The following is a 13,696-nucleotide window of genomic DNA, read 5'->3' as shown; positions in this document are numbered from 1 at the left end:
TCTGAAAGCTTCATTCCTCATGAGTTCATTGCTTCCATAACGTTGCTGGCCAATTAGAACAAAGCGCCCTTATCACAAGTGTCGGGAGGAAGTGGAGGTCGATCAATATGCTTTTGATATGTTAAAGCATTACAGAGGTTTCAAAACATACAGTATATAATATGGCCCCTTAAAGCTCTGACAGTTTGCACGTTAACCTGGTCTGGTGGCCTGAATGGGGCCGCTCTGGTTTCACAGCGTCGGAAGCATGAGTAGAGGGGCATGTGGGTAAAGGGTGGAAGTGTCAAGTGTGGAATTGAAGCCGCACACACACATCATCATGCACACACACAAACAGAGCCAGAGCCAGACCAACTGCCCATACTGTGTCACATCTTGTGCCAGAGCGGTGAGGTTTCCTCCCCAAAGAAACATTGCACCGACTAAGGAAGCCGGTCTGTTTAATATTATAAAAACCACAGAGGGAGCCGGGGGGTTTATGCAGTAGCATCTGGCGTCACAGCAGATGCCTGCCAGGACACACATTAGATCAGAATAATTGGCTAGGACAGCAGCGTGAGATGGACAAATGAGAGCCTCCTCCTGGTTGACCTGATGGCCGAAGGGGAGAATGAACCCCACTGTGTGTCTGAGAAGAAGGAAAAAACTTTGTATGAGTGTTTTGGCCATTTTTGTAATTTCAAGGAAAGAATTTGAGAGCTGAAAGACATTTTCCAAACACTTTTCTTAAACTCTCTCTTATACACTCAAACGTTCTTCCTCATTCATGTTTGGTGCCAATAGATATTTGTAAGCCAAGCTGTTAACTCTTCACCAGCATTTTAAATATGAAAAATAAAACACTGAAGGTTTCCTGTCTATCATTCATGCTCCAATATGTGACATGATCAATCACTGAGCTGTATATAATTCATGTGTGTACGTGATAGGTTGAAATGTATATGTGTGAATGTTGTTCATGGAAAGCTGCATATTGCCATGGTTACAGATGGTTACACAGATACCTCAAACTGCATCCAGGCCTGAGCTACTCTTAAAAATCAATGTTATGTAGTTGTTGGACTTGCGCAATATGAACAAAAGTACAATTGTTGGAGAGTCATTGTCAACTATGTACACACACAGTGAGTACATAGTTGATTTATGAAATATTCTTTTATTTGCAGCAATAACACATTTTGCTGCTGACACCTATGATGAAACTGAAGCATGGTCTGAGGTCAACCAATATTGAAATGTATGATAGAAAATAATAGTCTGGGTAATATTTTGCAAATTCCTGTTTTGCCTCAAACTTTTAAAATAAAATTAACAAAATGAGCTTTCAGGTATTTGTGAGTCATCTAAAAAGCTCAAAGGAACATGCTGCACCGAAGAATTGAGAAGGAACATCCTGTATACAGATTGACATGAAATAATCATCTATTTTGAAACCTGCTTCAATGTGCGGCAGAAGCTCAGTCCGCTGGGTGGACAGCTGGCAACCGGAGGGTCGCCGGTTCAAGTGTGGACCCCGTGTGGACCAAGTAAGCAGACTGGTAGCTGGTGAGTTGCCAGTTTGCCTCCAGAGCACTGCCGAGGTGCACATGAGCAAGCTTACCCCCAACTGCTCCATGGGCGCTGAAGAATGGCTGCCCTGCACCCCCATGCATGTTTGTGTGTGTGTGTGTGTGTGTGATATGAGGGCAAGTTCAATTTCAATTGCATGGCACATGATGGTGAATAAAGTATCTTATCTTATAAAAACATTTATGATTCAGCACTGCTATGCACACTGAGTGATAAGCTTTAGTTTTAAGTACTGTATTGATGTCATGTTAGAGGAGTTCAGGACCTTTAAATTTGGTTTATTTGATGCCAACATAAATTTTAGGTTTGCACAAACTACTATATTGAAAATATCAAAAACTGAATGTTCCCTTTATGTCCTCAAATCTGTGATGACCTTCACCTTTGTTGTTCCTTGAATGATAAACACTGGATTTGTGTATTTATTGATGAACCTCTCTATTAGGAAGTGAAATGTGCTTCTTTGTCCATCAGTCACAAGGACTGTACCTCCAGTTATGAACTGAAGAATTTATTTCTGATGTTCATTACAATGAAATACATAAACAGATGCAAAACTACAGTTAAATAGCTTTGGTATACAGAGAATGAAAAACATCCATGACAAAATTGCAATGCAAAACTAATAGCAATGAAAATGCAACCTAATGCTACTGTACAGTGACACATTGAGCAAACAAGAGACATTTTGGACCTAAATTTCCCTTTCATTGATCAAATAAATATTGAATATGCACAGCCTCATATGTACCAAGAACAGCTTGAGGTTAAACATTCCCAAAGCGCGGAGACTGGATTCCCGCATTGCTAAGATGGGTCAAAAGCAGAGATGTGATGAACAACAACCAAGTGGTTCTACATGTGCAACTTTCATGTTCTCCTTGAGAATCTTTGGTAGAAAAAGTATGGTAGTACAGGAAAGAATTGCGAAAGAAATATTTACATATTATACAGTTTCAATAGCAATGCTGATCAGCAACACTATGGCCATGTTTCACCACAGATCACATCTGTGGGAAAACCAGAGAGAAGCAAAGGAGAACCGATCAGGAAAAAAAGCACCTTTTCTCTTCTTGATGATAATAATAGAGGAGCAGAGGGAGCAAGGCAGCCGGAGCTAGCTTGCTCAGACTTAAAAAAAAAAGGACTTGAACAAAGAAGCTCCCAGTTTCCATGACAGTGTCAGCCCACACTGGGTGCATTAAAAAAAAAGGCCTAAAGAAAAGAAACAATAGCAGTCCTTACATATGTCTGCAGAGCTCAAGAAAACTGTCCTCAGAGCACAAAGGTAAAACAACAAATTTGCTCCAGTGATTTCTTTGTGTGTCTCTTAAATGCACTTAGAGTAAACTACTGCTATGCCACAGCAGCCAAATCCATCTGGAAGATTTATTAGATTCCAGTCTGGTTTGCTTTGATCCAATTAATGAAAGAACAACAGGATAAAGAAAAAAATCTTGTTAGCTCCCAGTGGAAGCTGATGAGAAATGGCTGAGGCAGAACTTCATTCCTAGCATCCCGTGGGATTCCAGTGGCAGCTGTTTCACAAGTCTGAGGTCAGTCCCAGTCATCTTTACACACACAGGAACACTCTTCATGGTGCTCCAAGGGCACGTCAGTCATGGACTTCTGCAGGCCTCTTCCACCGCTTCGCTGTTTCAACAACAGAACCTGCCAGAAACAGGATGTTTGAGTTAACTGCTACACATCAAATACCTCGTGCAGAGCTGTTACCAGTGGCATTACAGGGGCGAGTGCTTGGTTGGCTTTGCAGCCTCAGACCTGTAGTTTGTTTCAACTAAATTGTTACAATATTACATTTACCCCTTAGGTCAGTTAGGTTCCACGCAGAAACAAAAAATTCCAAGTGAACCCAAAAATATAAACAAGGGCCATACAAGAACGCTCACCCCACTATTATGGTGAGATCGCTAAATACAACGTTCCCAGTTGTAGTCATCGTTTGGGCCAAGCAGAGCTCGGTCAGCAGAATGCTGAATTTGAATCCCTTTCAACAGTTTGTCCTGAAGCTATTTCACAAGTTATGCAAGACGGACTAACTGCCTTTAGAGCTCAAGTAGAACAAACTACCAAATGCAAAGATGTGATCAGTAAGATCAACATGTTATGACCATTTCACAGCATCTATTTGATTTGCTATGTGCAATCAAAGGTGTAGGTTTCCCTATGTACACCTAACCCCTGCTGGTTCGGGATCAATTTAACCTGTACTACAAACAAAATACTACAGATTTTGTTGGGGAAATTATTTTACTGAGGACCCGAGTGCGATCCCTGTGCCGACATATGATCAAACAAACCAACCGGGTTATAGTTTGAAAGGCTCCGGGCTCAAATGCTCTAAATAAACAAGTGTGAAAATGCCCTCGGCTTATTCAGAGCACGTAATGTATAATGTTTCAATTTTATGTTGGGAGAAGTAAATGGCAAGAACTGAATGATCTGAATAACAAAATAAAGCAAAAAAAGTGAGTTAGATTTTCAAAAAGTAGATTTTGTCCCAATCCACAGCCAGAGCAGCATAAAGACAACAACTCTAAAATGGTATTTGTTGGAAGAGACAAAACTTTTTCTAAAATGTTTCTTATGTCATGTCGTCTTCCCATGGTGCACATTTACCCAGGACATGTAACCTTCTTACCAAATGCATATTTACCTCATGGTATTTCTTAGTGACCCTGGTAGGAACACATTGGCAGTCAAAGCAGCGGTGGGAGCAACATGCGCAGTTTCCACCACAGCGCTTCACAAGGAGGCAGCTGGGCCAGAAAATGGCATCTGTCCTCTTTAGCTCCTCACGCAAAGACACGGAGAAGTTGCGTGGCGTGCAGCTGTACAGTCGAACCTCCTCCCTCAACACATTGAGGTCAGCTCCTCCTCAAAGGGAAAGGGAAGACATGGTCAAAATCACCTCCAGGCATGACAAAATGAATCAGTGCATTTCATAAAATTCAGAAATAGTAGCCACTCGTCCTACCTCTGGCTTTCTTGTTATGTATGAAGGACTTCCCCAGAACGTGCCACGAGGGTTTGTACAACTCGTCCATATCCAGCTGCCATCGCTCCGGCTCCAGGTACTTCATGACCTCCTCCAGAGTGCCCAGCCCGGCCACAGCCTCGGACAAATCCTCCACATTCTGCAGGGATGGAGGAGGCACTGCAGGAACTCCAGGTTCTGATGCACTCTGCAGGAAAACCAACCAAAAAGGAGCAAAATAAGTACACACATACACCATATTAATGAAAGGAGTGAGAGATTTAACAAAAAAGGACACTTATATGGAAGCGTTGACTGATGATTCCATAATGATTCCATGATGGCACATTTGTCACATTGAAGTTCTGGCTAAATCAAAATATCCAGTGAAGATTGAAGCACATTTGCTATTAAATATTAGGAAAATGGTTCCTGGAGATTTAAAGGCATCGTTTTTCACATTTTTAAATATGACTCGGGGTCTCTGTCCTGATTTTACTTTGCATCACAACATTTGTCTATTTCTGTCCCGTGGGTGGCAACATTATTTGTGTCGAGTTACCGGCCCTCCAGGCTACAGCATGTTGTCACGGAGAAGATTGATACCTGTGGTGTTGGTCTTCCCTTGAGAGGAGAGTTAATCTGTTAAACCTTTCAGTTCTGTGATGTAGTGTTTGTCCTACACCGAGCTGGCTGCTCGCTTTAACACTGACTGACAGGCGGAAGGCAAAACTGTGACACCTGCAAAAATGCAGTTTACAGAGAACTGACTGCATCAGTTCATCAGCCGGGTCTGAGGCAGTATGTTTGAAAGGAAAAGAAAATGATTCAAGCGAGTGTAAAGAGTCTTACATTTGATGACTTCTAGAATGAGACTTGTGAATTATAAATCAAGTGAGAATGTGTGCTGGGAAAAACGACAAAGCCCTCATTTTGTAAGGGGCCATTGCATCGACAATACAAACAGGATGCCTCATTCCCATTGTGAGTGTGAAAATAGTTCATGGCTTAATCATAAAAACATAGGCATCAAAAAATGACAAGCTTGTGTTTTTTATACTGCCAAGATTAATGTTAACTTCTAGGACCAAGCCATCAACAGCGAAACACCATGGAAATATGCCAGAGTAAACACAGTCCACTTCAGCTTCATCCCTGTAGAGGCACTAGAGAGATGTAAGGTAGAAAAGAGGCTTTTTCTGCTGAACCAGACACAAGAGACGGGAAATCATAAAACAGCGAATGCATTAGCACTGTCACACTGAATAATAGCTGAAGCACAGGGAACTCCCTTCAGATTTACACACGGCACAATCCTGTGTAATCAGTCAGCACTCCTCAGAAATCCTCTTTGGATGTGCTACAGAATGAGGAGACGGTAGAAAAACAGCAAAAACAACAGATCCACAGCTTTATCTAATGCCGTACATCAAACCAAACATTCATGGTTTCTTTGGGCTCAAACTTACTGGGGTAAAAATGTGAAAATACTACTTCTAGAGACAGACTGATCATGTTGTTCATTCAGTGCAGTGTGAACACAGCGATCCAGAGGTGCACTGCCAGCCAACAGAGGAAAGCGGTGTGGTTCTTATTAGTTGAGCCTTGGCGGTGGCTAACGGTGCCGACTGGAAACCATTAACAGCTTGTGAATGTCGAAGGTGCAACACCCCTCCAGTTAGCGACACTCTGCTTCAAATAAAGGAGCCAAGCAATTCTTCAGAGACGGATGAAAATGGTGTGAAAAAAGCTATGAGCAGTGGAGCTTCAACATAAGGAATTTAGGAACAAAGCACTTAAAATGGGCCACCGCAACTTCACATATGTTGGAAGTATGATGGAATAAGTTGAAAAGAAAAGCAGGGTACATGAGTCTTATAAACTTGGCTTGATAACACAATCCAGATAAATTCTAGATGCATGATGTATGCTTTATTACGATTTAGAGGCTCATTCCTTCCACTCCCTTTTTTTGTCCGTATAAATCTGCACTATACAGACAAGCAAAAGCAGATTTCAACTTAAGGATGTGGTTTTTTGTGTGTTCCTTAACTGATCATAATGGAAAATAATGGTCTGCTTTACAAAATATAAACCAGGTGTAACTCAGTATTTGCTTAGACATCATTTCATGTGACAGCGACTTCCAAACCTGAACTATGTTGGTGTGCTTAATCCATTTGCAGCTTTAACAAAGACACTGAAAATTGGTTGTAACTTTTGTATTCGACAACTGCTTAAGACTACTTCCTCACTGGTCCTGAGGCTTATCAAAGCTCTGTTTAGGTGTGAAAACGATTTTTGTTCACTCTCGCATAACTCCACTTATGCTCGGCCCGAGTGACAGTGAGGAACACACAGACACTGCTCGGTCCAGATGTGGCTGCAAAAATCTCAGCTCGTTGATTGGCTGATATGGCCACTGAGCTCATCGGCAATCTGCACCACAGCAGCTGTGATTATAAAGCATTTTGTCTTTTGAAGTGTCTGAAGTGCTGCTCCAAGATATTAAAGCCAAACCTACTCTGGTCTCTGTTATGTTCCACAGTTCCTTCAAGAAAAGGATTCCAGATGGTTCCAAGTTGTGTCTATTGTGAGGAAAATCACTTGATTATTGGAAAAAGGCAAATTGAGAGATATTCAGCAGTGGGCAGTGTGTTCTTACACTTGCCATTTGAAATACAACACTTACAACACAGGCAGCATTACAGTGATTTTGACAGGGTAAAGTGTGGGGCCCTTGTAAAAAAAGACTTCAGAAAAGAGCTTTTGTCCTATTTTTGTGCTTTAAAATGCTGACATGCATTTCTTCCTATAGTGACTAGCGTGAAGGGCTGCTGATGTACCTCTCATCATCACCAAACTCTCTAAACCCCCTGTGCCCCCAGTTTACAAGCTGTGATTACCTCATTTCGAGCTTGCTTTGTTCTTATACAGCGCGACCGCATGAAGCTATTTCTGGCAACTGAAATGACAGGTTGAACTAAGTATGTTGAAATGACAATTCTGAAATAGCATCCTGCGAGACCTCTCGAAAACAATATCTTCTCTTTCTCATGGAGTTGCAAACCACTTCCCAGCACATCATTGCTTTGAGTAAGCAACAACGTCTGTTGTGCGTGAAAAGAAGAAGTATTTTTCGTCTTGCCGCACCATACACTGCAATTGAGGTTGGTATAAGAAGAGGCCTCTGTTTTATCATGCCAATGGATCGACTCCTAACGGTCCTGCACGGCTTTTCCAATCATCATCCAGTGCTCGTTTCTAGGATCTTTGCTTCCTTCCTCCTATCAACCTCCATCCCACTATTTCAGACATTGGAAGAGAAGTCCATTTGTGAGTTACATCTCAATACCAAGGTAGCAGAACTGTTTCTTGCTGAATTACAACCTTTCAAAGACAGTGATCTATGTTTTGTTTTTCTATTTAACCCAAAACGTTAACCACTCAACACCCCTCACTCTCCATTCAACAGCCTTCCTCTCTTTTATGTTTTAACAACCCCTTTGCCTCGGCCCTTTCGCTTTTCTAAAATCTCTTCCAGTGAATTACAGACTTTTTTTTTCTCCATTCCGTGGAAGTGGTGGAGAGGAATTATTGCTTGTTTAAATATAAGCTGAACTGGCCCCTGCGTGGCACTGGGTTCCAGTAGCTGCTGGTCTACCACAGAGGAAACAGAGCGCTGCTGTTCTAGCACGCTCCTCTACTGTCTGAGGAACGGTTCAAAGGTAAACCAGACAGAACACGGAGAGGACATAACTTCCTTTTCCCATAATGGTTTCCGCACCTCAAGTTGGAATAATAAAGACAACCTTTCCTCCTCTCTTGCTCTATAGTTCAGTCTGTGCCAAAACAGAACAGCGGGATGTGTTTGCTGTTAACTAATCAAATTGGAAGTTAAATTAAACCTATTAAAGCTACCCAGACAGTATCATTTCCAATAAACACGTCAACTATCACTGATGTGTAAAAAGTCTAGACACCAATTAGATGAAAAAGAACACTAATGAAAACTGATCCAGTGTAATTTCTCTTTACCTCAGAAATATTTATTTTTAAATCACTCATAATTACTGTCATTACTCTCATTGATACTCTCCCATATAGCCATTGCATATGTCTTTTAACAGTAACCTATAATTTGATCCAATAATTTTCTGAGGGAATAGAAGCTGTCAATAATGGCAAATGGCTGTCATAATAATAAAGTAATGGCAAATCAAAGCCACTGGACTTGTTTGGTCTTGAAGATGTGTCGAGACTCATGAGACTGTAGACACACTCATGTTGCGTCCATGTGACCAAAGAAGTCACCTGGTCCAAGATGTCAATAGCTCTAAAGGGTTAATGTTGAGTTATTCCCTACCAGTGATCCAAACTGAAGAAGCTCCTTGGATGATTGGTGGAATGACCAGACGTAGATAACAACTTGACCTCAAAGACTTTAAATGACAACGTTTTCCTGCAAACATTTCTGATTTAAACAACCCTTGAAATTATAGTCTTCACTTTCAACATGTCTGTTTTTTGACAAATGCAACTTTGAGGCTTTTCAGGATGACACGTCCACAAAAGTAAATGCTGCGTCCGTCACTGCTGCTGTTAATGGTGTTTTTGTAGGCGACGATTCAGCAATAAGACATGTTCCATGTTCGAAAAAAAACAAGTTGCAGAGAGAATACAAAGCACCATCAGTGACCTCGGTAGCCTATTTGTGCTTGTCAGATTTCACAGGGCTGCGGGCCATTAGGGAGTAATGAGGGGTAGAACTGTTTACTTAAAGCAAGTGAACAAAACTGAAACATGACAGGTTAAAACATGGCACTTGCCGCTTCAGTTTATCTCCGGGCCTTTGTCAGTGAAAGCTGCAGGGATGAACGGAGTCTATGTGTGTGGTCTGAAGACCAGGCGGAGGAAATAAGAGAACACGACACACGGGTGGGCAGGGATGAAGACAAAGACTCAAGGCCTTTACACAGGGGGCAAGAAAAGGACAGGGTGGAGAGTTGATGATTAGTCACGTGACTTTCTTGTGACTTTACAAAAAAAAGATCTCATAAGACCTCTCAAACTGTAGCACTACAACTGGTAGACAGATCTCTATATTTAGTCTGTAGTTGCTAGGGCATTTATTACTCGTTACCTTATTCTATTTATAATGACTCTGGTTCCGCCACAGGAAATGATTTGTATACAACCACACTGTAATGCTATAGGATGCCATAAGCATAAAAAGGGGGATTATTGATCTATTACAGTGTGTGCAAGTGCTTCTGTGCATTAACTCGACTTTATCATAATAACTGGCTTTACTAGCAAGAAACTCACAAAGTTTCAGCTTTATCTCACACACTACTTCATCCTGACCTGATATTTTACAGTCTTAGCTCCTCACTATAATCGTGATTTAGACAGCTACAAGTACCCTTAAACAATTAAGTGAGCTGGGGAAGAATTTTCTTATGTATTTACCTTTGACTTCACGTAAATAGTTCCAAGCGTTTGCTGTGAAACCTTTAAAGGTTAACATTGGCTACACTGTGGGACCAAGGTCACAGCTGTGTCCAATTAAGAGCGAGCGAGTGCAAGAAAGAGACGCAGCGACGCAGCTTACAGTCAGATACAGTGGGAAATGTTTTGGGGGCAGTACAGTAACATAATATGGGTATCTTTATGATGTAGTTTAATGTAAAAGCTCAAAAAAGAGGATATTACTTTTCAGCTTTGCGATGATAAAACCTGAGTGCGAAATGAAAGAGAGCAGCGTTGCATTTTCCACACAAAGAGCACTTCTATCCCTTAATTCCTACTTCCATTTCAAGAACTCGAATGAATCCCCCCCCGAGGGTCAGCAGACCTCTTTGTGAAATGCAAGCTGCTATTTTTTGCTCCATCTCGGTCTCAAGCAACACAATCAGTGACACTGAGACAGACACCTCATCTCTCTGACTTATATGATTGCATCTGGAGAGCAGTTGTGATGACACTGCAGTTTCAAAGGGTTGAGTCTGATTGACCAACGGATTGTTTCATGCGAGAACACTGTACCTTTAGGGGTTGGAGACATAGTTAACTTCAAAATGTATAAAACAACAACTGACCATATAGTGGAATTTCACAAATTCCAAGACACTACAATGTTGGGAACTTCAAATCTAATAACGCCAGCTCTAGTAAAAGATTCCAGAGGCTTGTGGTTTCTTTCCATTTTTCATGAATCTAAAACAGGCCTAAAACCTACAATGCATCCGTCTCTCGTCAAATCCTTTCAAATTGCTTGAGTTTTCCTACTCCAAAAAATGCACACTCATTAAGGTCCATCAGCAATGCTTCCTGAGTAGTTCTGCCAATCCCGATCAAAGGTTAGTAATTTGCTGAAGTGGCATCTCAGGATAACACCGATTCAGCCCACGAGAGTCAGCAGGGGAGTCACCAGTGAACGGAAAAACAAAACACCAGAATCTTTTATTTATACGTAAAACCAGAATCAGCTGGAGTTATGAGTCACCTCATCCGTCTCTAAAAAAACCAAGCACAACTTCACCCAACTCTGGAACTTTCAGTCCATTAATTGGTTATACTTGGTGTGCGCACAAGTTCATGACATGTCCTGGTTTGTGTGGCGGTAGTCTGAAAAAATAAGCGCTTCATAATCTCTCCCTGCTGATGCTCAAAATTACACTAAAGCAGAAATGGATTGCAACATGAGCTGTGTTATGTAACAGGCAGATTGCATAACTCTTTAATTGTACTAGGATGGAGCGGAAGATGCTTTGCTTATTGTCGTGTCAGCTCCCTGATGTCGGTGGAGTAGCTGCAGTCATAGTTTCTCTCCTACAATCCACATTTGCACCATTTTGAAGACAACGAAGAACGGGATTTGACTCTAAGCTCGAGCTGTATGGCTGATCAAAACAACAGAAGCCCATAATGCACAAGTTTACCTCTTGAATCTGATACTTACCACAGGCAGGAGGGAGTAGCGGATGCAGAATCCCGGATCAGAGGGGAAGTACTCGTCAGAGATGAATCGGATCCTGACCTGACTGCCCTTGGAAGTGTGACTAGCAGGCACCGACTGTGAACCACACCATCGACCCAGGATAGTGTTCTCAGTTGGGTCCTCTAGCTCCACATAGTCATACCTAGTAGAGAGACACAGAGATTGGCTTGGTGTGGGAATAAGGAGTTACTTTGATCACATTTACCCTTAAATTATCCTCGTAACAATTATGGAATTGGGATATATTCCTAGTCGTCATTATCATTTATACCAAAGCAAAATTATGTGAGCAGAATGTTTTAATCACAAACTCAATATATCCACTTAAGGTTGGTTCAGAGATTATCTGACGGGATCGATTACATTTCCGGAAAAAGGTCTCGCTTCGTTAAGCCTTCATCCCTGCACTAATGAAACATTCCAAGGGGAAAAAATGCTCGGATGCTCGGAATGGGCAAAACCACGAAGGTGTGAAAACGCCTTGAAACAGCATCTTCCCAGATCAACCACAACCCCTTTCATCTCTGAGCTACCACTGGCAGAGGTTAAGCGATTGTACGTGGAACCACCAGGGGAAATAAAAATGTAACGTCATAAAATACATATATTAAAGCTGAAGAAAGTCGTCTTTAATTGCGGATGTGTGTGATTTGTTTATTTACCGCCCGTATTTAATTTATACAATGAAGCTGAAGTGCTTGCTCGTGTGTTGTGGACAAATCTCAGGTCAGTGGTCAGTGCGGCGGAGCAGCTCCTCTGAACAGTTAGCGGTAATGACTGCTGATGCCGCCCTTTGACAAACCTATTACACTGATGCTACACGCTGCATGCAGACCATGTCACAGAGATTTAGTTTTTAATTAAAGCTTGGAGTTTGTCAGATGTTGACTCTGGGGGAGCTCCGGGCCTCTTTACATGGACTGCATATCAAATGTTCAGTTGATGTTTACAAAGACTCCACTTTGGAAATCATTAAACAGGCACGACGAGAGCTCTGTTTTGAGTGGATGACAAGGATAAGAAATTAATTACACACTCATGGGGTCGTGCAAAATATATTTATTTTATCTGATATTATCTGTTATTTCTGAACCTGTATCATCTCGTTATTTTGAATTCTCTTTCCAACGATAAAGCACACAATGTGATTTTCACAGGTTTCAAGGACCAACTCCACTCAAAACCTAAAGAATAACGGCTGTATAGTTCCATTTCTATCAAACATTGTCTCTCTTTTCATGGGCCACACTGTGCAGATCCATGATACACCAGCAAACATGGTGAAGCGCAGAGGTGGAAGCAGCAGTGGCCATGCTCCAGACTTCCTGTGCCAAGGCTAACATCAACCAATCCTCAGCATACGCAGGTCAGGAGTTCAGACATTATTATTTATACCTGTGTGTGTATACCCAGTGGTTACGCCACCTTCAATAAAGCCGTTTCACAGACTCTTCACTCTTTGGGATTAATCACTTTGCCATTCGCGTCAACAGGCTAAACTCTCATTTAGTCCTGCCAATTAGGATATTTGGATTTCAAAGATAATGTTTACACTTTGCGCCGGCTCGACAGCTTCAGTTCAGGCTGGCCTCAATGAAACAACATGGAGCGACACATGCCAGAGGAAAATTGGATTTTCCTGATGTTAAATAAACTCAGGAGGAGGGCGGTCAATATATGTACAGCGTCTGCTACCTTTGATTTGGCAATAGTTACACAGGAAGCATGTAAGCCGAACAAATAAACGTATTAGGAAAGGCAAAGCTGAATTTCTGCTTTCACAAAATGGCACATTGACAGGTTTCCGATGATATCAGGTTAAATATACAGAACATTTACTGGTTTAGCTGTACAATGCAATGAAAAGGTTCTGCAGCAGATGAAATATTGGATATTATTCTGGCCATGTCTGACATAATGAAGCCACACATCCATCAAAGCCGCATATTTCTGACACAAGTCTCAAAAAACAAACATTACCAGTCTCAGAAAGGTACGATTTGCTCACGGCTATTGAGCAAGAACTTCGAATACACAGGTAACAGTGTGTATTGAATCAGACTGATGTGAATAAATAAAAACGAATTTGAACATTGATCAAATATCAGTTTAGCCTCTTTCTTCTT

At 41.5% G+C, this 13,696-nt stretch overlaps 1 protein-coding gene across 2 annotated transcripts in view; it reads right to left on the bottom strand.

The window, feature by feature from the left end:
• Nucleotides 1-2,046: 2,046 nt before the first annotated feature.
• Nucleotides 2,047-13,696, bottom strand: part of pdgfc (platelet derived growth factor c) — a 36,667-nt gene continuing 25,017 nt past the window's right edge. Inside the window, exons 3-6 of one of the 2 annotated variants that reach the window (XM_076148883.1) lie at nt 11,532-11,712; nt 4,568-4,775; nt 4,247-4,467; nt 2,047-3,240 (exon numbers count right to left, since the gene is read on the bottom strand). In XM_076148883.1, coding sequence (XP_076004998.1) covers nt 3,127-3,240; nt 4,247-4,467; nt 4,568-4,775; nt 11,532-11,712 — 724 coding nt within the window. In that variant the 3' untranslated portion in view covers nt 2,047-3,126. The remainder of the gene's footprint in view (nt 3,241-4,246; nt 4,468-4,567; nt 4,776-11,531; nt 11,713-13,696) is intronic. The other variant, XM_076148884.1, reaches the window with a different exon arrangement.

This window comes from Genypterus blacodes, unplaced genomic scaffold (genome assembly GCF_046128005.1).
Source record: "Genypterus blacodes isolate CSIRO-AG114 ecotype Tasmania unplaced genomic scaffold, CSIRO-AGI_Gbla_v1 ptg000044l_1, whole genome shotgun sequence".
NCBI lineage: Eukaryota > Metazoa > Chordata > Actinopteri > Ophidiiformes > Ophidiidae > Genypterus > Genypterus blacodes.
Note: the sequence above shows the minus strand (reverse complement) of the source record. Positions and strands in the feature narration are given on the sequence as shown.